The sequence below is a fragment of the Chelonia mydas genome, chromosome 1, assembly GCF_015237465.2.
Source record: "Chelonia mydas isolate rCheMyd1 chromosome 1, rCheMyd1.pri.v2, whole genome shotgun sequence".
Lineage (NCBI taxonomy): Eukaryota > Metazoa > Chordata > Testudines > Cheloniidae > Chelonia > Chelonia mydas.
Window position 1 is genome coordinate 214,847,030 of NC_057849.1, and position 27,408 is coordinate 214,874,437.

At 52.0% G+C, this 27,408-nt stretch overlaps 1 protein-coding gene across 1 annotated transcript; it reads right to left on the reverse strand.

Moving 5' to 3' along the window:
- Window positions 1–1,049: 1,049 nt before the first annotated feature.
- On the reverse strand, window positions 1,050–26,186 carry LOC119565785 (alpha-2-macroglobulin-like protein 1). Its single transcript, XM_037894805.2, is given in 30 exon segments — window positions 1,050–1,380; window positions 1,522–1,624; window positions 1,985–2,053; window positions 2,913–3,003; window positions 3,529–3,653; window positions 3,779–3,994; window positions 4,262–4,476; window positions 5,283–5,445; window positions 6,084–6,158; window positions 6,496–6,652; window positions 7,528–7,609; window positions 7,754–7,930; window positions 9,169–9,252; window positions 10,189–10,243; window positions 10,810–10,931; window positions 11,600–11,726; window positions 11,859–12,084; window positions 13,481–13,562; window positions 15,197–15,308; window positions 16,211–16,363; window positions 16,620–16,769; window positions 17,676–17,821; window positions 18,242–18,305; window positions 19,067–19,297; window positions 22,298–22,465; window positions 23,230–23,339; window positions 23,851–23,965; window positions 24,187–24,307; window positions 25,246–25,330; window positions 25,814–26,186. Coding segments are annotated over 30 exon segments (3,858 nt in total). The 5' UTR covers window positions 26,007–26,186; the 3' UTR covers window positions 1,050–1,339.
- Between the last annotated feature and the right edge of the window lie 1,222 nt (window positions 26,187–27,408).

Below are 27,408 nucleotides of genomic sequence, written 5' to 3' on the forward strand. Positions count from 1 at the left end.
TCAGGGTTGTGTGTGTCTTTCTTTTCCCCTCCTCTCCTCAGTCAGGGACACTTTAAGTCCTTTTCTTTCCTTTTCACAGGATTGGGACAGTCAGCTGCTGACAGCTTTCCAACAGGCCTTTGTCAATCGTGCCCCGCTGATGTCCGATACCATAGTGAGAGATTACGGGTGACGGGACTAATCAATTGCCAGAACCAGGGAACTCACATCTGCTGGTGATGCACCAACATCATCCCTGCGGGATCCCATCATTCTGCAATGACCATCAAACCAACCTTGCATGCAATTGTTTTAATTCTTTTCCTTGGGCAGTTCCCCAGATTAAATTGACTTGAAGCCAAAGACACCCTCCCACTGGAAAGGAAAGTCAGACAGGAACTGCGAGCAGGGAAGGAAGCCATAATCCAGTCTCCCCAGCCAGAAGCTCCTCCGTGAATCCCTCACAGGTTCCCCACACTGTAGCACAGCCATTGCCTTCCCCACTTCCCAGCAGGAGGCTGCAGGAATCTCATTGAGGTGTGGTGGGAGTCACTGCTGGATGCCTCGCTTCCATCCAGCCTCCTCCCCCTGCGCTGAAAGACAGGGCAGAGCCATTACCCAGCGGACAGGGGGCAGCAGTTGGCGATTCTGTCCCCCCTGGTATCATCTGGGAAAGCAGCTGGGCTGCTGTGTTAGAGCCAGGAGAGACAGGCAGGATGGGTGTGATCCAGCCTGACCACTCCCCTTGGCCTCAGTGGGCTTTGGGGCAGGCCCTGCCTTGGCCAGCCGTAAGTGGGCTCCTGAGCTCCTTGGTCAGAGTTCTGTCTTAGATCCAGCCCCAGTGAAGTGCTTCCTGGAGTGAGGCTCCATTTTATTCCTTCAGAGGCAGCTTGCACAGAGCCAGCTACAGCTGCCTGGCGTGGGCACTGCTTGCAGGAACCACCAGGAGGCAGGGACAAATACCTCAGCCCCACTCTAAAGGCCCGATCCCTCCTTCTCCCCCTAGACAAGGTGGCACCATCCCAGCTGCTGCTCCCTATTTGCCCCATGACAAGCAGGGCTCCTGCCTCCCCACAACTCCTCCCTCCCACCACAAGGGTTTCAACTCCAAGCACAACAGAGAGGTGCTTCCAACCCTCACTTGGCCCCTCTTCCCCAGTCCCCTGCAGTGGCTTCCTCACTGTGTCCTGACCAGTGCTCCCCACTACCTAGCAGCTACCCCACTGTCTCCTGGGGCACCTCCTGCCCTCTGGATTCCCATCATACCCCACCCCAGACATCCACTCTCACCCACCCTGCCCCAGCTGTCAGCTCCCGAGCCGCTGGTTAGCCTCACTGTGGGCCGGAGCTCACACCTACCTCAGCTGCAGACAGCATTATAGTCAGCCAGGGCTTGCTCCTCTGCAATGGGAAACAAGAAAGCCAGAATTACACCCAGGGGAGAGGGTGCAGAGTCTCACACCAGCTCCCTTCAGCCACAGCCTGGAGGCCAGGAAGAGCCTCAGCTCCCTGCCTGTATACACCGCAGCCACCACCACCCACCTGGCTGGTAGTAGTCATAGACTTTGATGTTGGCTGGTTTCAGGCCCTTCACCTCGATCTCTTGTTCCAATTGCAGGACGAAGGTCTGTGACTCATCGCTCAGCTTGTGGAGGTAGGAGGGAGACCAGCAGGGAAAGGGAGGGATAGAGAGAAAGAAGTTACACAGATGCTTTGGTCAGGGCTTGATGTGACTTTCTCCACTTGCAGCGCTCCAGGCTGTTAGAGGGTCAGGACTTTAGAAAAGGAGCAACTACTAGGATTGGCAAACACCAGACAGAGTGACAGGGCTATACAAGCTTCCCCACTGCACAGCTCTCCCAATGCCCCTCAGTCCTGCCCTGCAGCCCCCCTGCCATTCCAGTGCTGGGCTCCCCACACCGCTCTGCCAGTGCCCCTCAGTCCTGCCCTGCGGCTCAGCCACCCCCACTTCTTGTCCAAACCAAAAGCTCTTGCTCAAATTTACCTTCTCTAGATAAATGAAGATTGCATCAATTTTCACCTCCGTTTTCCTAACGAGGGGTCTCTGCTGCAGCTGAGACAGGAGATAAGAGAATTTCTGAGCTCCTCGTCCTCACCCCAGGGAAGAGAGTGTGACCGGGTCTATAGGTTCGGAGGAATGGTGTGAGAAGTGCCCCGCCCCTGCCCTTATGTCAGGTTTCATTTCCTCAGGCGTCCCCTCATGGAGAGTTTATTCATAGATTCTGAGGCCGGAAGGTACCACTGTGACCTCAACACAGACCATAGAACATGCCCAAAATAATTCCTAGAGCAGATTTTGATTTAAACATTGTCAGTGATGGAGACCCCATCATGACTGCCGGTAACTTGTTCCAGTGGTTCATTATTGTCACTGTTAAAAACGTGTGCTTTACTCATGATAATTCTTGCAGGCCTAGGGAAGAGCAGGGTCCTGTCTCCAAATGTCTCCAAATGAGCTGGGACAATCTCCCCATCCCAGCAGCGAAGGGCATGGATATGCTGTACGTGACTGACCCCGTCTTGGGTGTCCGTCTGTAAATCCTCTCAGCAGCAGCTGGAGCAGTTCTGGGTCTGCCTGCTGGACTTGAGCTCTGATTCACAATCAGACCAGCTACTGTTTGGTCTGACTCCTCGCCCAGCTCATGAATGCTAGTACTGCTCCAGACACAGGGGAGGGGAGGCTCTAGATTCCCGGGAGTAGTGTGTAGAGAGAGATCAGTGGTGGCCCAAGGTGGTTCAAAGGCTCCAAGTCTTACAGGGGGTTGCAGGGGCAGCTGAGTGAGGGTCCTCACAGCTGTCTAAGAGCCTCTGTCTGTGGAAGCTCCCTCCCCTCTCAGCAAGGACAGATCCCACCAGTGATTCACCACCTCACCCTTTGCCATGGCCCGCATTCTGATGCCAAGATTCCTTACCGATGTGTGGGAGCCTGAAGCCAGACTGAATCCAGACAGCAGGGAGACCTCCAGAATCACCATGTTGGAAGTGACTCTGCTCCCGATGTAGCTGGGAGTGGGGAGATGGTCAGACTGTGAGCCGGGGCTAAATGAGGCTGTAACATTTCCTCCCCATCAGTCCTCACCAGCACTAGCCCTCCTGTGGACAGGGACTGGTGCCCAGCGTCCTGGCAGGGAGATGAGGCCTTGGCATTCGAAGATCTGGGGGCTAATGGGATCACCCTGCTCTGAGCTGCCCCAGCCTCTTGGGTATCCCTCAGAGATTCCCTTTTCTGTACCTATCAGGCTCCTCCCCCAGCTGGATAAAGCTACATGACCCTCCCACTGTCCCACCCCATTGCCAGGCACCTGGTCCTGACCTTCCTCCCCATCCCTCCCTGCTGTCCTTTCCCCACACGGATGAGCACCCCAGCCCTTTGGCTTGCCTTGTTCCCAGCTGCCAAAGCTCTCTGTATCCCCCCCGCCCCCCCAGGTGGCCTGAACCCCTGCCCAGCTCTGACATTCCCTGCTCTGCTCCAGGCAGGGGCTGCATCCCAGGTGAGTGATGTATACATGGGGACAATCGCAGGGCCACCTGACGTGGATGCGGACGGTGAGGAAGCGCGCATTGCCCTGGGCGCAGTCCATCAGCTGCGTGGTGACGCGCAGAGAGAAGGTCACGGAAACCCGTGGAGGAGGCTCGTTGTATCTCAGCACCGTCTGCAGAGGAGCGAGAGAAGGGGAAGTGACAGATCCGAAATTCCATGCAGAGGGAAGCGGCAGAATTCCCACACCCCACCAGTAACACTTCCCCCTTGTCTCAGACACACTTCCCTGTGACTCACCTGGGCGTAGACGCAGCCGCTGCCCTGGGCCTGCACTGAGAACTCCCCGGGGATTTCCGTCAGCACCGCATGCTGCAGTAGCAGCCGGTTCTTGTGGGTGACCTGGAACTTCCTCTCAAAGCTCCTCTGAGACTTCACCGTCACCGTCACCTGTGCCAATGTGCTGAACGTCCGGGCTGCGTACTTAGCCAGGGCCTGCAGCGCGACCACCGTGTCCTGGCGAGGGAGAGACAGCTACCTCACTGTTTGTGTCAAACCCTGCGGGCACAGGGAGGGATCTGTGCACCTGGGGAATCCCCCCTCCAGCCCCCAAGTGCAGTGGGATCTGCACCCCTGGGTACGAGCGCTAGGCTTCTCCTCCCTCTGCCTGAGTACAGGAGCGCTCCCCAAAGGATTCTCTGTTCCTGAGTGCAGCAGGGGCCACAGCCTGCCCAATGCCCGGGAGGGAGGGGGGCTCTGTCTCTGATGGGAGCCAGTCATCACCTGTGTGGAAGCAAACCCTCCGCGGGCGTTCTGCTTCCGGGCCAGCCAGGCCACGATGCCGGCAGCAGTGGCCATGTCCCTCGCGTTTATGCGTGGTTTGGAGAGGTAAGCCAGGAGCACGTAGGCTGTCAGCTCAACATCCACTGACTGAGTCCTAGGCCAGAAATCTGTGGCAGCCGGGGAGCTGGGCTTGGGGCTCCAGTGGATTTGGCCTCCTAGGGAAGGAAAAAATAACACACGAGTTACGTGGGGGAAAACACATCTCCAGAGATGGGGAAAGCCGTAAAGGAATCATCCCAGTCGTCCGCAGGGGCCCAACCCAGGATTGCTCCCTACAGTCTTTGCTCTGGGGATTTGTCCAGTCCTAGATCTCAGTGTTCCACCCCTTCCCTTGAAGAAAGTTGCTCATTCTCACAGACTCCTCTGTGTTAGGAAGTGTTTCCTGAATGTCCAACCTGGAATGCCCCCCGTTGCTCTATGGCAGCCCGTGAGATCCACCCCCACAATCCACTTCCTCTTCCTTCTCCGTGATCACACCCTTCACGTACGGTAGCCTGTTACCATATTCACTGTGACTGTATAGCCAGCCAGCAGGAGACCAGCTCCTGGAAGTGCTCCAATGGCCCTAAATATCCTACTAAATCAAAGCGTTTGTAATCAGGGGGGTTCAAAAGCACTCGGCCCTGGCTTACCTCTGCTCCCATGGAAGTCGGTGAGAGTTTTGCCATTTGCGTGTGCATGTTAGGTTTTAGTGCTGAGTATGTCTGACCCGGTCTAACTCCTTGATCCTGCAGTGCAGTTACTGCCCCTGTATAAAGGCCATGAAAGCAGCCTTCTAAGCCCCTGTTCAGTCCCTCACAAAGCAGCCTGCCCGGCTTTACAGACTTCAAACCCCACAGAGCTTGACCAGAGCTGCTGCTGCCGAATGACCACACCGTGCTGGGCAGGTGTATGCGGCTTTTGCTCCCAGCAAATCAGACAACAATCCCTGCCCTAAAGAGCTGCCAGTTGAACCCAGTACCTGATTTGATGGCCTGTTCATCCAGCTTGTACAGCAGCTCCTGGGTCACCTCATAGTCCCCAGCCAGGGCGAAGGCGTAGGCCAACACAGCTTCCGTGTAAACGTTGGTGACATTGTGAACGGCGTGAATGAGGCAACGTAAGGCGGCCTGCACCATGCTGCCCTGTGCGTGAGAAGTTGCCCACACAGAGGTCACATCTCAGACAGCTGGTATGCCTTTATCTACAGGCTAGCTAGGACCATGTACGAATGTGGGGACAATTGCACCAACTTCAGTGGGCTTACACCGGGGATGAATGAGACCCCTTGAGACTGCACTGACGCAGTAACACTATGAGCCAGACTCTGAGCCCTGGGAAACGGGTGTAACTCCACGAATGCCAGTAGAGTTACTCCAGATACACTTGTGTAACAGAGCAGAATCTGCCCCACTGACCAGACTTTAACTCTACACTGCAACAGCTCTACAATGCGCCTGCCCTGGAGATGCACCAGGACGCCTGTGTTACTAGCCCCCACTGCTCTGTCATGCCATGCCAATTATGCTGCGTGTGAGCTTCCTCCAGGCCGTGCCTTATCAACACCTGGCCTGGCAGATGCCAGCAGGGGAACACCCTCAGAGCCCTGCCCTCTTGGTGCCCAGCCACGGAAACGGTTGCAGCAGTGCGAGCTTCTCGAAAGCAGTGCCCCGCCAGTGCCTGCCCAGTGGGATTCCAGCCTGCTCAGCTTTCTCACAGCAGCGCCCAGCTGGGGCCCTAGAGGAGGAAAGTGAGAGATGGGGGATGAGGCTGACGGGCTCACCTTCAATGGCTGCCCCAGCTCCAGCAATGCTGCAGTGATGTAGGCCCCCAGAGAGATCTCATCATTCACTCCGCCCTGCGGGAAGTACCAGCACACAGAGAGATGGGAGAGTGGACACACAGCACAGTTAGCAATCAAATGTCATTCTAATGGCGTGCCCAGGGGCTTAGCCAAAACCCATTTTCCTCTTTAAAGGGATTTCTAGGGTTGGGGAGGTGACTCCTTGGGGTGTGTTCCCTGTAAGAATCCTAAGGGATCTACCCCAGACTCTGTTCACTATAGTGCTGGTGAGAGGAATCCCAGGGCTGATCTCCCAGGATTCTCCTTGGCCCCCACACTCCTTTGCTATCACAGCGTCTGCCCATGTGTGCTCAGTTCCCCAGCTCTCCTGTCTGGCTTGGCTGCTATTTACCTTCATGGAAGAGTGGAAGAACCTCCCTTTGTTGGTAAAGCAGCCGCTGGGGAGCTGGTGAAGCTCCAGCCATTTCAGGGCATCTTGAATGTTCTTGTCATCTATGAAGATGGATTTTTTGGCTTGTCCAAAACTCTTAACCACAAATGCCGTCAGCCTAGGAAGGTGAGGAGGGGGGGGCATGGGGAGAGACAGACAGACACAGACGCAAATGCTTAAATTCCTCCCCAGCAGAATTTAACTCAGCACCATTATACCAAGAATGACTTTGGCCCATATGATTCATACAGTATTGAAAGTGAGAGGTAGAAGTTCCCCATTTGGGCCTATCCAGCCCTTCTCTGTAGGACCAACTCAGCATGGCCTCCCTATAGCACATGTTCTAGGGCTTTGTCCAGTCTAGTTTGAAAAGTCCGATGTGATGGGACCTTGCTTTCCTCTCCTGGGAATCAGTTCCCCCCTCTCACTACCAGGAAGAGTTCCTAATCTTCAATCTATATTCCCCCTTTCTTAATTCCATCCCATGATCCCCAGGTAGCCTGTCATGCCTCCAACCACTAATCCCTCTCTCTCCTTCTTGTTTATGTCTTGCAGATACCTGTGGGCAGTTGTCTAAGGGGGCTGGGGCCGGGGGGTGATTATGGCATCACAGAGCCAAGCCAGGCAGATTCAGCAATTTCCATTTCTCCTCCACCCACCTGATCATTCTGGTTTCTCTTCTCTGAGCTCTCTCAAGTCCGTCAATGGCTTCCAGCCCCTGGGATGCCCAGAGCTATAGAGAGGGGCACTAGCTTTCCCTACGCCCGCCCTGCTCCATGGGGTGATGCCTCTGTTGTGCCACCCAAAACCACACTGGCCATCTAGCAGCCATATCACATTGCCAACTCCTATCTAATCTGCTCTCACTAGGTCTTTCTCAGCGTCACTGCTCCCAGTGAAGGCATGTGTGTATCAGAGGATTTTTCCCCAGCGGTAGTAGCTCGCATCTGTTCAGGCTGAGCATCGGAAGCAAGGGAAGGCACCAGCTCTTACCACGTGTTCCCCTCTCTATCGCGCTCCCCGAAGGCGCTGTATGCACCATGGCTGTGCTTGTACAGGAGCTGCCTCTGGTACCCTGGGGAGAGGGGAAAGAAAACTCATATACTGCACAGCTGTGCCAGGGTGAAGGCCGGTAGTTCCAGGGGAGGTGCAGGAGAGGGGCTATTGGCGTGGCCGGTGCCAGATTGGACACTAGTGGAGCTGGGCTCAGGATACTTGCCACTGTGCAGGAATCCCGTCGCCCTCTCCCTGATCTCTGGGGTCAGCTGCCCCGTCTTCTCCAGATACTGCAGCACGTAGATGATGGGGGCGAACAGCACCATGTTCTGCTCCCCGCAGCCACTGGGCATCTGCACCAGCCGGTCCAGGTTCTGCAGCGCTGTCCCCATGATGTCCCCTGCCGGGGGGGAGGCAAAAAAAGAGCCTTCAGTGCAATCTTAAATGCTTTCTTGCAGCTGATCATTCAAAACAACCTGGGGTGCCCAGTCCAGATCTGACAGCTCAATCTTTAATTACCAGGATGAGCGCTATGGCTGCGGAGATGCATGAGGGGGACTCAGTCACGGGACGTTATGGGTGTTTGGCAAATGCCTAACCTGGGGAGAACAACACAGGTTGGATAGAGTGCGAACCGACTAGAAACCTTTGCCTCAATCCTCCAGTTAAAAAAGCTGAGCTGAACTCTAATTACAATGAGCCCTGCTTGTAAAAAGGACACCAGTGGGGCTGTTTCTCTGGCTGTGCTGACAAGTGACCATGTTACACAGGGAGAGTAACCCAGAAGCATTCTTGCAGGGCCTGAGATTTTCCTGGCCTTTGAGGCAAGCAGATAGTGTTAGTAGGTCAGTGGCAGCTCGGGTGTCATTCTGTTTCATCACTGCAGTTGCCTCAATCTTATCTGGCCAGATCAGAAGACTGAAATCCAAATAGGACGGTAGCTGTTCTCACCTCACTGGAAGTGGAAAATGCTGTAAATATGAGGCGGAAAAGCCTTGTTTTCTGTTATATCTCAGGGGCTTTCTTAAGTTAAGTCTCTTCTAGTGCAGTCAGGAGCCTGGGCCATGACTGCCTTGTCCAGGCGAGGCCCTGTAGTAGTCCTACTACGCTAGGCAGCATAGTCTATGAATGAATCCACAAGTCAGAGCCAGAGAGAACCTCAGGGTCTGGCTGTGTCCAGCAGCCTCAGTAAAGAATCCCCTTTTTCTTCATTCCAGCCGAGGCCAGTCTGTTCTCCACCGCAAGGCTGCACTGTAGCTGTGAAAGTCAGCAGTGTGCTACACGGCTGTGAGCATTATTGAATATATCCCAGCCAGGCTCCCAAAGTTCTGTTCCAGCCGGCACTGGGCTAAGTGTAGGCCTTGGCCTGGATTCTCTAGGGGCAGCCTCTTTGTTCCAAAGTCCTGCTCAGGAAGGTGCAGGGGATCTTCCCCCAGGACACTCCCTTCCCCTTTAAAGCTGGGGTGCCAATCTAGAACTTCTGAAACAAGATGGTTGGAAAATCTTGCAGAGATTCACTAATGAACAAGCATCAAATCTTTTGAGGCTTCCCCTGTCACTAATGGGACATGGCTGCCCAGCTCAGCACCTGTTTGTCTGTAACAGGAGTCAGTGAGCTCACACCCTGGGGCAACTTACCCAGGACAGAGATGGTAGCCCTGGCTGATCCTTTCACGACATTAGCAGGGAGGGTGAGGGACACAGGGTCTTTGACTGTATTTCCTGATGATCACACATTAAAGAAACAGTGTTAGAAATCAAGCTGTATGACTCCAACCAAGGAGACAAGGTGGTAAGCAATACATCGATCTCCCCCATCATGCTGGCCAGTGCAGTCCACTCTCCAGGGCTCTGGCTAGTCCCAGTTTTAAAAATTCCCCAGTGATGGAGCTCCCAACATTCCTCTAAGGGAGACTCTCCCAGCTTTGTTATCACCCTGTCTATCTTAGAATCATAGAATATCAGGGTTGGAAGGGACCTCAGGATTGCATCTAGTCCAACCCCCTGCTCACAGCAGGACCAATCCCCAACTAAATCACCCCAGCCAGGGCTTTGTCAAGACTGACCTTAAAAACCTCTAAAAACTTACCTCCCTTTGCTCATTTTCACCTGGCTAGCCCCACCTATTCCATCAGATCCCTCACCAACAGCCCTTAGTTACTTGTGATCCCCTTTACAGCAGTAGATCCTGTACTAACTCTTCACAAGGCACTGGCAGAGTGACTACGGAGATAAAATGGCATCCGACTACGAAAGCCATTACCCCAAACTCCAAGCATATAGATTCAAGTTTGGTCACCACTTGGCTGGGCATCTTCCTGGGAAAAACCTAGAATGCTGCAGGGAGGGATGTGGGGGACTCGAGGGGTGGGGGGTTCTTCCCTCTGAGTCCGTGTGGTGCTAGAGGGTGCTGTGCTAGAGGGAACCGGGTGGGTGGCTCAGCAGAGGGTGCTCTCTCCCAGGCTGCGTGGTAGACACAGTGGGATGCCAATGAGAGGGATTATTTTTTGTCTTTTCCTGTCCTGATACATCACGCCGAATAAGAAATACATTTTTACATATTCCTTTATCTGCCATCTCTGCACTCCAGTCCCATTCCCTGCCACCAATCAAAGCAGGGACAAGGCTCCTGAGACCCCTCCGGTGCAGCTCTCCTACCTCCTCTAGGGCACAGCCGGCAGCTGTGAGCCTTCTCCACGAGCACTCCCTCTGGCTGTTGGAGCAGAGACAGGGGCATTGGAGGGGACAAACAGGGTTACAAACAAGATTTCCAAACAGCTGCAAAATCCATGTGATTTCAGGTCTCAAGGGGTTGTGCCCGAGCTGTCAGGAGCTTTACCCCCATTAGCCTCGGGCTGGGGTCTCTCTCCTTTTATCCCCATAGGGCTGGGCTGGAGCCCCCCTCCACAAGGAGCCCAGTGTTCCAGTCACAGTCCGGTCAAGGGAGCAGGAGGAACAAATCTAGAAGGAGGCACCACCCTGGTCTGTGATCACATGCCGGAGCTGGCGTCTGATGGAGAATGGCACAGATGGGAGTGTGGGTATGGCGTGCAGGGTGGCATGGGAAATGGTGCAGCAGGGAGGGTATAAGCAGGAGCGTTAGAGGAGCACGGGCGACAGCAGTGACTGGTGCAAAGGCTTTGGGATGCTGGCTCCAGCTAATGGCACAGAATGAGAACTTTGTTCCCCAAACTCTCCCCCCTCCCTTCAACGAGGGAGATGGGGTGACCCACGATCCTAAATCGTAAGGGACAGAGGGAAGCCTGGCCTCATACTGACCTGGACTAACAGAGGCTTGATCAGTGTATCCTTCCGTGGCATTGCTGGGGGGAAGGTTCTCCTGCCTCCACACTGTGGCGTGTTGTCCATCACTACTGTGCTGACCTTAATATTTGCCGTCCCTGTCAATCAAATTGAACAGTGTGTTTCTTACAACCAGTGCCAGGCTGAGGCCATGTGCTCCAGCTGACATTTTGCTGACGCTGATCAGGCGGGGGCTAGAAGGTCTTACTCTAGCTGGTCCTGATAGTCTGAATGGTCCCTTTGGCCTGGATCGGCCAGCTGGTCTAGCTGACTAGTCAGCGTCACTGACCCCTGGTGTAAGTGACTCAGTGATGTTACACCAGGAGTGATTTTGGCCCATTAAGAATATCACTATAAAGGGTAAGTGCACTTTAATGCAGGTGGAGAGGGAAGACTCAGCAGATCCTTGGAAACTGGAGACCCTCTTTATTGACAGGCTTTGTCCAGAATGGCAGCAACAATGCGAGCTTGCCCTGCATGTACCTGTGCGCCTCTCCCTACCCCAGACCAATAAGAGTCTGCCTCGCCTTCGAGGGGCATGAGAGGGACTCCAAACCCCATCCATCCTGTCAACAGATGGAAGAGGCAATTAGTGTCAAGGTGGTTTTGTGTCTTGTCCCACTAGGGACTGGACTGAGAGCCAAGTGGGGACCTATATAAAGGCTCCATATAACACTCCCCAATCTCCTTGTGCCACCCAGGCCCTCTTCGTCACAGTCCAGTGGTCATGGACTTACCCGCCCCTCCACCACTGTCCCTGCCTTACCCAGTGTTGTGGCTGTCACGCTCCATGAGAAGGTTCTGGATTCTTCTACACACAGGCAGTGGACATACCTGCAGCTCCTGCACAAGTCCACCCGGAAGTCTGGGGATTTAGCCAGGGACACTTGGATCTGAGCGAGTGACAGAGGTAGGCAAGTGATTAGCGCAGCCTTGGAAAGCCCGGCTTCTGGATGCAGAGTTCCCGGGCACGGCACGGACTGCTACATCGGGCATGCTGCCACGTGGCGTGGCGGGGCACTCACCTGGATGCACTGCCTCAGGTAGTTGAAGACGGTGGCCTTTAGGGTGAAGGTCTCTCCCCAGACCACAGAGTATGGCAGCGTCACATCCACGAAGAAGGGCTGGAATGTCACAAGGCTTGTGGTTGAGGCGAGTCCAAAGCCCAGCCTGGCCATGCAGAACATCCCGGCTTTCCACTCAGTGATGGTGTCAGGCACCGTGACTGGGATGTCCCTGTTTCCAGTGGGACTGAGAGGGGGAGAGCCATCACATAAAGCAATTTAACCCACCACCCTACAATGGGGGCAAAGCAGGGTCCCAGGCTCAGTGTGTGCAGTTGCAATCCTGATGTTATGAAGCAGCCAGTGACCCTAATCTCTAGTCCATTGGCTCTAGTCCATTGATATTAGCCCTCCCTAGGAATGAAAAAGAGATGGAAAGAGACTTCGTACTGGGCCATATTTGGGCCATCCCCCAGGCCAGGATGGTTCCCTACAGTCTGTTCTCCAAGACTTTGTCCAGGGCTCGTTTTAAATGTCCTCAGTGACGGAGCTTCCATCACCTCCCTTGGGGAGACTCTGCTATAGTCCAGCAGACCCTCATTGTTAGAAAGGTTTCCTGGCACACTCCAGATTTGTGGGTTCCAACCCAAAGATACTGGGAGTGGGAGCCACACTTTGAATTCAGCTGGGAGTGTCTACCGAGTTGAGAACTTGGTGTTGAACCAAGTAGAGGATGCGCACTGAGTGGGGATGCTTGGTCTTGAACCAAAAGCAGTGTTTTTCTGTGCTAAGCGCGGTAAGAGCTGAACCCTGCTCCCCAAGTTCTGAGCTGGATTTTGGTTTGGCACATTGCAAATATAGGGTTCAGCTACAAAATTCAGACCCAAGTGGGGGGAATTCAGGCCCCTCTCCACAAAGATCTTTGGGGAATCTTTGGATTTGGGCTTTTGCTTCCTCTGCAGTGAGTCTAATCATGTGATCCATGCTCAGCAAACCCTTCTGTTTCAAAGAGAAAGACCAAAGGAGACAACCCCTTGCTCTGGTACAAAAATAGGTGTTTCGTATCAGTATAAATACATTTGATCTACTCTCAAGAGTCAACAGTGACTCCTTTGCTACATCTATTATATGGATAGAAGGGACCTGCCATGAGAGTTATGAGCAAAGATAAATGAATTCAATGTGTCTTGCTTGACTAAGGACAACAAAGGGGTGATAACTGTCTGTGATCATGGAGGTGTGTAAAGACCAGATAGGTTCAGGAGGCTACAGAGAGATTATGTAGGAGGAAATGTGATAGAAACTGAGCAAAGCAAGAGATTCTGGATGTAGATCAGGAAATATTCCCTAACACTTAGGATCTACTGACTAGGAGAAAACTTCCCCAAATGGAGCAGTGGAAACTCCATTGCTTGAATCACCATCAACCAGGACTAGACAATGCCCTGGAGAATGTGTTGTGAGAACTAACCTGTACTGCCTCGGACAATGGAGGGGCTGGTAAATCTTTTCCATTTGGGGTTTTTAGAATTCTTAGGTCTGGCTTTTAATACAAACACTAGGGAGAAATCACCCAGACTCAACAAGAAAGGGCACAGTTTCCCTTCAGCCCCCATGACATTCATCCAGCTGCCAATACCTACCCGACAGAGATCAAATCCCAGAGCCAAGTTTCAGGGAAATACTGGCGAACTCTCCCTGGGATAGTGGATTCTGGAGGAGCCTCTGAAACAAAGAATACAGATTCCCCGTCAGGATTTGGGCAGGTTAGCCCCCTCAGCTACAGACTGTCCAGCACTGGGACGGCCGGTTCAGCTGGCTGAGGGAGGGTGCCAGAGCTGATAGTCTGTGAGTGAGGGGTTAGACTGACACTGGAAATGGAAGATTCAGGACAAAGCCACACTTGGTCCTGGGGACTGGCCCTCCATTAGTCTCTACGCAATGCCCCCAAAAGGATTATATGGCCTGTTACTGGGAGCTGCTTCTGACTCTTTAAGTGCCAAAGCTGAGAAGGAGCCCTGCCCCTCACTGACAAGTGGGTGGGTGCTGCACCCATTAGGGGCAGTGGGTGTTGCCAGCATGGGGCACATGGTGAGAGATAGCTGGCAGCTAGACTGTGCCAGGGACCTGGAAAGAAGAGCCTGGCAGAGGGATGCACTTGGGATTGGGCTGGGGTGATGGAAACTCCTATGGGAAAGGAGGGGAAATGGGGAAAGGAAAGCAGCATTGTCCTAGGGAGGCTAGGGCCTTGGGGAAAGGGGAGAAGGGGAGGCCTCCGTAGGGTGGCCTTAGCGGTGGTTGCTTATGCTGTGCCTACCCAACAGCACCAGGGCACTGTCGGTGCGGCTAGGCTTTCCTCCCTTCATGCTGGGGGAACTGCAAGTGCCACGGTGATCCTCTGGTGGGCCCCGCTGCCTCAATGCACAGCCGGTCACATCACTGCTCTCCTGCCATTGGCAGCCTACTGTGTTTGAACTGTGGGCCTGATCCAAAGGCCACTGAAGTGTCACCGTGGCCTTAACGCAGTGTCCCAGATGCACTAGGGAGGGAACATGGAGACAAATCCACCCGACCCTAATCTCCACCTCTTGGCATCACGCTTCTCCACAGTGCTCCCCCCACAATGGATCTGTGGTTTAAGTTTGTCCCAGGTCAACGGGATCTGTACTCAATCTGTCTTGGTTCTGGATGGCTCTTTTGCTGGGAGTTGACTGCTGGGATGTCCCCCCCCCCCTCCATCCCAGACTGCTGAAGGAGCAGAAAGAAAAAAAAGCAAAAGAGAAAGGAAAAAGGGAGAGTGAAGGATCTGTTCAGCAGCTTGGGGAAGAGGAAGGAAATACTGAAAAGAAAGAGCAGAGACAGACAGTCATGAAATATTTGAAGAAGCCAGAAGATTTAGAGAGTGCAAAGTGAATAGCTACAAAGGAAATCACTGTTACCTTGGCCAGAGGGGGCAAAGTTTTGAGAATAGTTCGATAGCAACTCAGAAGATCAGGTAAACTTAATTATAATTATAAATTATAACACTTTGTATTGCTCAGCACCAAGGGGCTCAAAGCACTTTGCAACAATAATGATTTAAGCCTCTGTGAGGCAGCGCAGTATCATTATCCCCTTTTTACAGATGGGGAAACTGAGGCACACAGAGGGAGTGACTTGCTCAGGGCAACACAGCAGGCCAGTGGCACAGATGCGAAGAGAACCCAGGTCTCAGAACTCCCTGTGCTGAGGACTAAGCACTGGGCAACTCCCCCTTCTGGATTTTGGCCTCAGCCCTGGTTTTCTCTCAGTATCCATTGGCCAGGCAGAGGCAGGGATACCCATCCAGCAGCTGGAGGGAGGGAATAAATAAAGCTTACCCAGGATGCTAATGGGCCTTAGTGGGGGTGCTGTTGGCCTGTTGTCCACTGGATAATAGCACTGAGTCCGTTTCTTTATCATGAGGTTGGAAAAGATTTTCAGGCCTATGCTCTGTTACGAAGAAAAAGAGAGCAGCAGCTGTGAGATGGCAAGGCTAGATTAATTAATAACAGTGATCTAATCTGAGCTGATGGGATCAGCCCTGCGTCCAGGGACGTACGGGGCTGCTCTGCCCCAGGAGGGGATATGCCTCAGACTCCTGTTCCCTCCTTGCGCTGGGAGGGCGGCACATCACTGCATCTCTTTTTGGGGTGCAGTTTACTTCCCCGTAGGTCCTTTGGGGCTGTTCAGAGGTCTGAGCCTCATTGCCCGTGACTCCCCTGCATGGCCTCGTAGGATCACGGCACAGCCCTGCCCGCTGTGACAAATCTATGAGCACCAGGGGCTGCATTGCACATAGTGGGAGAGTGCCCAGTCTTGAGTCACCCAGACAATCCCCTGAAGGTCCCATTTGATTCTCAACCCCAAGCACTGACTGACGCCTCCAGCCCTCTCCCCTCATCAAAAGGGGAGTCTCAGAGACTCGGATGGGCCATTTAATGTCCAGTGACCCCAGTCACCTGCCCAAGGTGGTGGCACTGCCAAGGAGTGCTGTATTCTACTGCCACCACTCAGAGGTGCCCACCTCGCCTGCCCTGCCCCAGCCAGCGAGCGTTACTGCCTCGCTATTGGTTGGGAAGGAGTAAAGGGGATAACACTCATCCCTGGAGGAAAATGATCTAGAAATCGGGAGAGTCTTGTAATGATGAATTCTAGGAGCTTGTGGCACAGTCTCCCCAAGGGATGAGGTGGAAGCCACACACCGCTTGGGACACTAAAGCTAAGGCTGGGCAAAGCACAGGGGAATAAACTGCAGAGAGTCAACCTGTTGGGGGAGGGCACTTTCCCACTGGCTTGTGTTTTCCCGGGTGCCATTTCCATGCAGATTCCAGGAAAGGATCAGAGACAATTACCCTGAAGAGGTTAAAGACATCCGGCTGATAGGGATACCAAGGCCTCCGTGACACCACTGGTAATAAAGGTGGAAGTCGCACACATAGATCTGGGTATTCCTCAACTTGGTAGGGGTACCCATGGCGGTGTATGAAAGGGAATAACTCATAGACCTAGGGAAACCAACAGAATGGAAAGAACCAGGCAGGGAGGATCAGGTATCTATCACCCTCACACCATCCCAGAGACAAATGTCCCACACTTGCCCCTCCCTAGCACAGAAACCCCCTTCACCCCACAGCCCCAGCTTTCACCTCCAGCCCCTTCCCCTGCAGACCTGCTGGTTCACAAGTCACTCCCCCTTTGTGTCTCCTCAATCCATCCCTGGTCCTTGGTGAGCATGACTCTGAGGGACAGACAGTCACTCACTGTGTGGTTGGTGAGCTCTTTCTCTGGCCTCATGAGGAGCACGCTCTTGTCCACTGCCCGGACTGCACACACCGAGCCGGAAGCTGCCTGAAGCTGGAGCTGGACTGTCGATCCTGGGAGAGTTTCTTTAGCTGAGAAGCCCATCTTCACCTTGATCAGCACATGGGGAAAGCAAGCAACAGTGGAAGAGAAAAAGAGATGTTACCTTTATGGGCCTTCCCACCCCTCCATCTCCACCCCTCCTTTTTCTCATCCCCACTTGCCGACGGCAAACACCCTCTCCAGCTCTTTCCTCTGTTCACTCACTCTCTGTGCCTCTGCCCTGTCTGGCAGTGGGGCCAGTGGATCTTTCCTTTCAGCCCTACCCAGTGTTCTGGTTGGGAAGACATGGTGGCTGGGTCTTTTTAGTGGAGCTCACCCAGACCTTTGGTCTTCTAACTCTGCCCCAAGGCTAGGCACAGCTAGCAGAGCACTGCTCAGTGCGTGGAGACAGCAGCTGATCCCCACTTCACACTCTGAACTGTCCCACAGAGGCCTCCTCCTGCCAGGATTCACTGACTCCCTTCGACGCAGATTCTGTGGGCCCCAAAGGCCATCTCTGACAGCAAGAGATCGCTGGGACTGGCAAAGCAGTGATAAGTCCAGGGGTAAATGGCATTACAGCACTGCACAACTGACCACATGCATCCTGGTGCCTCACTTTCCTCTGTGACAGCAGGTAGTGGCCATAGCTGGATGAAGGAAACCAGACTTGATGATCCAGCGCAGTGGAAGGTGGGATACTGCATTAGGCAGACTTATGGTCTGATCTGGTATAGGAAAAGGATTGAGCCCAGACTAGATGAAGCTGGTGCCTTGCCCACTCTGGATACTCTCATGCAGACTAGTCACTGTGGAAGCTCTGTGCCCCTGGGACCTGCACTTTCACACAATGCTTGCACCCATTTTCTCCTCTCTGAAGACTCTGGGGCTCCGGTTTACCCAAGGTGCACCAATCCCTCCCGGCTCTTCCTCCTCAGCACCACCCCCAGTTTTCCCCTCAGTTGCGAGCCTCACCTGGTTTTTGAAGCACATGGCAACATCAAACTGGATGCTGTCGGCTGCCACTCCTTTGCTGGGGAAGATGGCGTACACCACTAATGAAGGGGTGGGCGTGAAGTCGGCGGTGAAGGTCAGAGGGATGGAGAAGGAGCCTTTCAGTGCTTGATGGAAAGAGAAAAAGTGTTTCCATCACAACTTCACCAAGATCTCCTCCTATCCCCTCTGCCTCCCTGAATGTCTAATGCACCCATCACTGTGGTATTGAAGCATGTCCCACTATCCTTCCACTTTCTTTTCCATGTCCTCCTCTCTGCTCTATCCTTCCCTCAATCCTTTTCAGTCTCTCCTCCCTTCTCTCCCTCCCCACTCCATCATTCCATCCTCAGTTTCCTTTGTCCCAGCGGCTATGATTTCTTCCCACAAGCCTCTCATCTATTGCCCATGTGTTATAACTCAGCCATGGAACCAGGTCACTCAGAACCAAGGGAGATTTCAAGGGAAACCTATGACCATTGGCCCCCAGGAGCGCTTTAGGAACTCCACCCTCTAAATCAGCCCTGGGACCAGGTGTCAGAACTCACTGCTCAGTTTCCCAATCCGTATGTTCTTCTGGCCCCTGACGACAATCCCGACTTTCCCAGTGACCTGAGAGAGGAGAAAAACTAGATGAACCTGCATGCTGTTATCCTCAGAATGCAATCAACCCCACCCCATGCACCCAAGTAGAGCACACAGGTTGTACCCTTGATGGAACTGAGGCTCTAAGATAAGGGTCTTTTCACCTCTAGGATACTGGCTGATTCAGGGAGACCAGGGAATGGGATGAGGAGTCTTCCCCCCAAAGGGAATCAGTTATGAGTTGACCCCAGGTCAGGGGCAACGGATGGATAGTGAGTGCGTCAAGGGATCAGGGTGCGGGAGATGGGGTCTTTCACCTCCAGAGAACAGACTCTAATCAAGCCTGGATGAACAGTGACCAGAAGTCATTCCCACTGGGTGGCTTTTTGGCAGCCTGTCTAAAAGGAATGAGGGGTTCTCAGTCCAGTTCCTAGTGAGAGAAGCGTGTGCATCAGAAAAACCCACCATCCCTATTGATGCTGAGTGGCCTGCTCTCAGCAGCCTCAGCAGAGGCCAAGGATGGAATAAGCCACACAGACTGAACTCCTCTCTCACCCATGGAGATGTCCCTAGGGCCCAGCTGAGGGTCATGTTGTGGAGAAGTTTGAACTGCCACTCCACATACAGCACCCAGAGGTCTCTGAGTGCCTGCCCATCTGGCACTTTCCCTCAGTGTGAAATTAAGCGACAGCTACAGTGTTTCTCTGTAGGCTTCAGCTCAGCATCCCACCCCAATGTGGGCTGCTCTCCCCTTCCCCATTCATGATTATCCCTCCACTGTGACTCACATAGTAGGCGAAATCCATGTGGCTGGCTCCTTCTCCCAGGTCCTTCCGGCTGAGGGCAAATGTAACCTGGACATTCTGCTTCAGCCCGCAGGGCAGCATTCCCGGCAGTGGGTGTATCTTCAGGAAGCTCTTGGTTGTGACATGGAACGGCTGCAGGTACTGGTAAGCATTCACATAACCAACGTTGATCTTCCCAGGTTCCTGCACCAGATCCTCCAGTTTGAATCTTCCCTAGGATAAGGTCACAGACACACAGAAATTAGGGACGAAGACCTGTACAGTCACATTTTATCTCCTCCTTCTCCCCAACCCACACCAAGGCAGTCTATGCTCTAGGCCATTGTTCATGACCAGCTATAAATATCTCAAGAGATAGGGCTTCCACCACTTCCCTTGGGAAAGGCTATTCCTAATAAGCGCACTGCCAGAGCCATGTAGGGAGCCCAGGACTGGAACAGCAGAGGGGCTGCAGGGGCAAGACTTGGGCATGTTGGTTGGGCTGTTTGGTTCCAGGTCTTCATGTTCACGAATCATAGAATCATAGAATATCAGGGTTGGAAGGGACCTCAGGAGGTCATCTAGTCCAACCCCCTGCTCAACGCAGGACCAATCCCCAATTAAATCATCCCAGCCAGGGCTTTGTCAAGCCTGACCTTAAAAACTTCGAAGGAAGGAGATTCTACCACCTCCCTAGGTAACGCATTCCAGGGGTTTCACCACCCTCCTAGTGAAAAAGTTTTTCCTAATATCCAACCTAAACCTCCCCCACTGCAACTTGAGACCATTACTCCTTGTCCTGTCATCTTCTACCACTGAGAATAGTCTAGAACCATCCTCTTTGGAACCACCCCTCAGGTAGTTGAAAGCAGCTATCAAATCCCCCCTCATTCTTCTCTTCTGCAGACTAAACAATCCCAGTTCCCTCAGCCTCTCCTCATAAGTCATATGTTCCAGACCCCTAATCATTTTTGTTGCCCTTCGCTGGACTCTCTCCAATTTTTCCACATCCTTCTTGTAGTGTGGGGCCCAAAACTGGATACGGCACTCCAGATGAGGCCTCACCAATGTTGAATAGAGGGGAACGATCACGTCCCTCGATCTGCTGGCTATGCCCCTACTTATACATCCCAAAATGCCATTGGCCTTCTTGGCAACAAGGGCACACTGTTGACTCATATCCAGCTTCTCGTCCACTGTCACCCCAGGTCCTTTTCCACAGAACTGCTGCCTAGCCATTTGGTCCCTAGTCTGTAGCGGTGCATTGGATTCTTCCGTCCTAAGTGCAGGACCCTGCACTTATCCTTGTTGAACCTCATCAGATTTCTTTTGGCCCAATCCTCCAATTTGTCTAGGTCCCTCTGTATCCTATCCCTACCTGCCACCGTATCTATCACTCCTCCTAGTTTAGTATCATCCGCAAATTTGCTGAGAGTGCAATCCACACCATCCTCCAGATCATTTATGAAGATACTGAACAAAACCGGCCCCAGAACCGACCCTTGGGGCACTCCACTTGATACCGGCTGCCATCTAGACATGGAGCCATTGATCACTACCCATTGAGCCCGACATTCTAGCCAACTTTCTACCCACCTTATAGTGCATTCATCCAGCCCATACTTCTTTAACTTGCTGACAAGAATACTGTGGGAGACCGTGTCAAAAGCTTTGCTAAAGTCAAGAAACAATACATCCACTGCTTTCCCTTCATCCACAGAACCAGTAATCTCATCATAGAAGGCGATTAGATTAGTCAGGCATGACCTTCCCTTGGTGAATCCATGCTGACTGTTCCTGATCACTTTCCTCTCATGTAAGCGCTTCAGGATTGATTCCTTGAGGACCTACTCCATGATTTTTCCAGGGACTGAGGTGAGCTGACTGGCCTGTAGTTCCCAGGATCCTCCTTCTTCCCTTTTTTAAAGATGGGCACTACATTAGCCTTTTTCCAGTCATCCGGGACTTCCCCCGATCGCCATGAGTTTTCAAAGATAATGGCCAATGGCTCTGCAATCACAGCCGCCAACTCTCTTAGCACTCTCGGATGCAGTGCATCCGGCCCCATGGACTTGTGCACGTCCAGCTTTTCTAAATAGTCCTGAACCACTTCTTTCTCCACAGAGGGCTGGTCACCTCCTCTCCATGCTGTGTTGCCCAGCGCAGCAGTCTGGGAGCTGACCTTGTTCATGAAGACAGAGGCAAAAAAAGCATTGAGTACATTAGCTTTTTCCACATCCTCTGTCACTAGGTTGCCTCCCTCATTCAGTAAGGGGCCCACACTTTCCTTGGCTTTCTTCTTGTTGCCAACATACCTGAAGAAACCCTTCTTGTTACTCTTAACATCTCTTGCTAGCTGCAGCTCCAGGTGTGATTTGGCCCTCCTGATTTCATTCCTACATGCCCGAGCAACATTTTTATATTCTTCCCTGGTCATTTGTCCAATCTTCCACTTCTTGTAAGCTTCTTTTTTATGTTTAAGATCCGCAAGGATTTCACTGTTAAGCCAAGCTGGTCGCCTGCCATATTTACTATTCTTTCGACACATCGGGATGGTTTGTCCCTGTAACCTCAATAGGGATTCTTTGAAATACAGCCAGCTCTCCTGGACTCCTTTCCCCCTCATGTTATTCCCCCAGGGGATCCTGCCCATCAGTTCCCTGAGGGAGTCGAAGTCTGCTTTCCTGAAGTCCAGGGTCCATATTCTGCTGCTTACCTTTCTTCCCTGTGTCAGGATCCTGAACTCGACCAACTCATGGTCACTGCCTCCCAAATTCCCATCCACTTTTGCTTCCCCTACTAATTCTTCCTGGTTTGTGAGCAGCAGGTCAAGAAAAGCTCTCCCCCTAGTTGGCTCCTCCAGCACTTGCACCAGGAAATTGTCCCCTACATTTTCCAAAAACTTCCTGGATTGTCTGTGCAATAGTGTGTAGAGAGTGTAGTGCTCTCCCAGCAGATATCAGGATGATTAAAGTCGCCCATGAGAACCAGGGCGTGCGATCTAGTAGCTTCTGCGAGTTGCCGGAAGAAAGCCTCATCCACCTCATCCCCCTGGTCTGGTGGTCTATAGCAGACTCCCACCACTACATCACTCTTGTTGCTCACACTTCTAAACTTAATCCAGAGACACTCAGGTTTTTCTGCAGTTTCGTACCGGAGCTCTGAGCAGTCATACTGCTCCCTTACATAACAATGCTACTCCCCCACCACAAGTGTTGAATCTTCTGGACTTACCTCCAAAGAGACCGACGAGCTATTCCAGGCAGTTGTGTCCATGTTGAATGAAGCTCTCCCAGTGCCATCTGTGATGTATGTTTTGTTAAACCGTCGCCCCATGTAGCTTATCACGAGGTAAACTTTTGTGCTTTTCATAATATCCCCAAGATGATCCTGTAGTTTAATCTGGTTGCACCACAGAGGGACATAAAAACTAAGATCACTTTTCTCCTTTAGTGTCCTACTCATCCGGCCCATGATTAATGCACCTCCAGAGCACTGATTGCAAACTAGCCCTAGAGCAGGGGCACTGGCTGTCTCAGGGGAATTGGAGCTGGCTCTTTTCACCTCTAGGGCACTGGTTCCAGTCTGGAGCCACATCAGGCAAAAGGGATATTAAGCTTTCCTACCTCTAAAGCCAAGTATTCAGTATCAGCCAAGTTGAGAGTGGTTGAAAATTGTCCACCCTCAGCTATATGGTGTCCTGTGTGAAAAGAGTTGGTGGGGGTCAGTCCAGTTCCTATTGGACAGGGGTCCAATTACATCCGCTAATGGCATTAATTAACCCCTTTGTTTGACTCTCAGCAGACATCAGAGGTGAAACTACCTAAGAAAACTGGGGAAGGAGGGTGGATGTAGTGTGAAAATGCCCAACTCTTGCAGAGTGCAGAGAGCAAAGAGAGCACAGGAAAACCTTGGGGTGAGGGGACATGTCCCCCACAGGTGGCTGTACCTCTGGAACAGATGCTGAATGAACTTCTCTGCCAGCCTAGTGGGAGTACATCTAAAGCAAGACTAAGGCCCATTGACATGGGGGAGAGGGAGGGAAGCTGTATACATAGTGGGGACAAAGATCTTGTCAGCTCTCCACCAGGTGTTGGTTCAGCACAATTTATCAGCCACTAAATTCACTTGCTAACTAGGAGAAGGAAAGAGATGGGGAGAATCACCTTCCCTCTGTAGGGGACTCCAGGGATGTAGTAATCATCCAGCTTCTCAAATGTGGCAGTCACAGCTGTCCTGGAGATGAGGAATTGGCCAGAGGCATTGATTTGCACCCCTAAGTGAAAGGGAGAGAGGGTGGGGTGAGGGATGTAAGCTAGTGAAGCTGGCACCAGGGAATGACTCCACCTAGAGAATGGCCCCTGGTTATCCAGCCTTTGTTTGATTTCATTTCATTATTCCTGTAACCCCCAGTGGGAACCTGCTAAACAGTTCCTGCTTGGCATCTGTACCCTTCAGAGACACGGAGACTGTTAGCATGGCGTGTTTCCCCAGAGTTGTCAAACGCACCTCTGTAAAATCACTCCCTACATTCACAGCTACTCCCAACCCCATTGTGAAGCAACACTGCCTCAGAGCAGAGATCTCTGCAGGACACACGCAGCCCAGAAAGCTCTCTGGCTCTCCTGATGCCCTGACGCAGCGCTCTGAAAGGAATGGACAAAAAGAGGGATGAAGAGCTCCTGATCCCCTCCCACGCCATTGGTGTGACCAGTCTGGAAATACCTTCCATCTCGGCACCTTCCCTGTACCATGTGGTTCCACGCGTCTCATGCATCTGTGCTCACCTGTGCCATGTTCCACCAGAGAGGCGTCTGCACTGAGCCTGCTGCCATACTCGTAGGAGGTGAGGTTAAAGACTGCCATGCTCACAGAAGTGGAGAAGCAGCCCCTGCTGCTGGTCTGGAAGTGGAAAGGGCGCATGCATTAGCTGTGCCTGGGTGGAGGGACAGTGGAGACAGGAAGGAGTTACTGGGCCACACAGGCTTTGTGCAACTATTTCCCATGCTACCGAATGGGCAGTGCTGCTGCCCTCTCCTGTCCCTCCCTTTCCCTGACACCTCTGCCTCCATAGTGCTCCCTTCCTACCCTCCTACCCTCTCCGGTCTGGCTAACCAGCTCACCTGGCCACTGTACTCCTCACAGATATCTGTGCCAAAGTGTCTTGGGGGCCGCTTGGATCGCCAAGCTTTCTGACACAGGGTCACCCGCACGGTGCCCTGCACTGCTCTCCCATAGGTGTACCTGTGAGGGGCAGGGCAGAGGAGAAAGAAAACCAGGAGAGAAACACTAGGGAAAGAGAAATATCGTAGAGTGTGTGGTGGCATGCGCACTGTGCTCCTCTATGGGTGCCTCCCTCCTGAGGATCTCAAACACTCACAAATGAAACCTCCACTGTGAGGGAGGTCAGTACCAGTATCCCCATGTGACAGTCTCTTCTTCAGAGCTTTGCCCAGTTTGATTTCAAATAACCTAAGCTGGGGCTTCCACACTTCTGAGTGAGGGGATGATGTCACAGTCTAGCAAATCAGTGATAGGAATGTTTCCTCATAGCGCAGCCTGAAATGTATCCCTTCGCTCCTGGCTCTCCCCATTCAGTGCCTTCTTGAACATTTTCTCCCGCTCTGTGGAGTTTACACCATCCAAGTAGCAGTAGAGCATTCGCTCATCCTCCTTCCCCACCCTCCCCCACCCCCGCATTAGCCACTGCTAACAGTTATGGCTCCAATGAAATCCACCCACTCCACCTATGAAGCAAATACGGTCAGCAGAGTTTAAGCAATGAGAAGCGGTGTGTTCTTCCCAAAAGTGATGGTGCGTGTTCCTTCGCGTCAGGAAGGGTCTCTCCAGCCTGGTATGTGTACCTCACCCTACCCCAGCTCTTTTCAGGTGGGCATGTGTTTCTTCTGAGGAGACAGTCTCTCCAGCCTAGCACAGGGCTCCCCTCTCTGAGCGAGAGCCACTCTCTAGCTGGATTCATGTAGATCTTCCGCAGGGAAAGACAATGGCTTGCATCTTGCATTACCCAGTGAATCTCTTGGTATCTGAAGAGGAACCCAATGTTTGCCGCTTCTCCTTTCCCATTTCTTTCCTTTGATGGATTCAGGGGAAGGGCGGGGGCTTGAGGAAGGGGTGTGTGACCACTGATTAGCAGCTCCCTCCCCGCAAAGCAGCCTCCTCACCTGCCACACACGTGGAGCGGGAAGGTTTTATCCAATGCGTAAATCTGAGTTGGCCCCTCAAAGAAAACCTCAAATTTTGGCAGCACTAGAAGGAAAAGCCAGAGAGAGCAGGTGAAGAGCAGGCTGCCAGGACATAGGCTCAGGGAGGGGTCTCACAAGAGGACAGGGTGTGTGGGTGTATAGGGGGTGTAGGCCAGGAGTGAATGAACAAGGGGAGGAGTGTATCCTATAGGTCACTGCTGGGATCCCTCAATGAAATGGTGTTGGAGGAATTTCCAGCACTGCTGTCATACTATTCCAGCCCAAGTATTAACTAGGCATCTTGGTGAAGTGACATTTCAACTTGTCCTGACTGTGATTCCCGCATCACCCCATCAGGTGCGATCCTCCCCAGGTGTGACTCCTCCACTGGCATGTGATTAATCTTGGCTCTCAGATGGTATATGATCATTAACCCACTACTCAGACGAAAATGTTTTGCTGTCACATTTTTTTGGACCATTAGAAACCCAATCGATCGATAGGAGTTTCCTCTCCTCAGATCTCTCCCCTCCACGTTTCATCATACCATACTCCTCAACACTAAAGGTACTGGAAGCTTTTGTGCTGGCCACGTTGATGGTGTAAGTCCCCAGGGAAGGTTCATCAGCTAACTGGAAGGAGAGATCCACAATGCCCTGCCTCGGTCGCACATCCAGCCATTGACCAATCCGGTTACGGTTGGGGTCCTGCTCTCAGAGAGAAAAAAAGGCAGCCACCATTAGCACTGGCCCTACTTGCTTATTTAGAAAGGCTGCGGCCAGAACCGTCTAACAATTCTAGCTGCTTTTGCTCCTTAAGTTCTAAAATGGTCCGAGTTGTCAAACTCATAAAGTTTTAAGTCTACTAGCTTCTCTTTCTCGTCAAGGGCTATCCAACCGCAGGTCATAACCCAAAAATCTCTTCAGATTCCACGTTTCTAGATCCCAGAACCCACAAAGTTATAAAGGTTTTAGTTTCTTTGCCCATTAAGCCCTAAAGAGGCCGAAAATAAAGTTCTACCTTATTGTTGCCCTCAAATTTTAAAGAGCCTGGACCTTATAGTATATGAAGTTTTAAATGCTGGAGTCTTCAAAGTTTCAGAACTCTGTTCCATAGTATAGCTTAAAAGGAGACTATAAAGGGTCCTGATTTCTAGAACCTCCCCCTTTATCTAGGAATGAAATTCAAGAATCAACATAGGTTGCTTGAAGCTCTAGAACCTGCCCATTCATAAAAGATTGATCATGAGGTTTTGGGATGTCTGCTGTGAAAAGTGACTGGACAAAACACACACACACAACCCTGTCCAAAGGGAATATCTTTAACATAATGCTCAAATTATCTCTGTATGTATCCTGGAGCATCCATCACCATAGCATCTAGGTGTAATGAGATACCCACCTGGAGTTCTATCACAGAGTACTGAAAAATAAACAGACAGCAGTATTAGAAAATGTAATGACCCAGCAGACAGATATGTAAAAAATGCCATTGTCACCTAGCTAGTTACACATGCTGCAGCAGCACTGCCACCCCCAAAAGTTAAAAAATTAGGCCAGCCCTCCCCCCCAAAAATCACGAGATCAACTTTAAAATTCATGAGATATTAAAAAATAATAATAAATGTTGGGTTCTTTTTCTTTGGCTTCTGGTTTCTGAGCCTTTGGTGTGCACATGCTTCACATTTTCAAGCTTTTCCCTGCAACGAGGAGGGCTAGAAACTTACTTTTTTAAAACAAAATGAAAGCTGATGTTCTCCTACAATATCATTCCAGCAACTGAGGCTTTGAGAGAAGCACTCAGAGACCACGAGACTCACAATAAAATCATGAGTGTTGGCAACACAGCATCAGTAACGGGAGAGAACACCTGGCTCTGAAATCACTGGCTTCACAGGGAAGGGTTATAGTGCGTCTTTACTCTTCCAGCCACTAGTGAAGGGAAGCAGTTACAGGATTAAAAACACAGGAGCAGGTGCGAATTACTGGTTTTGGATCCGATTTCTCACTGCCTTGCGCCATCATTTACACCTGTGAAAAATGCGTATTCATGTGGAAATGACTACAAAGGATGCAAAGGACTACACAATGTGCAAGGCACAGGAGATTCAGGCTCTATCTGTATGTATGAGTGAGCATGTGA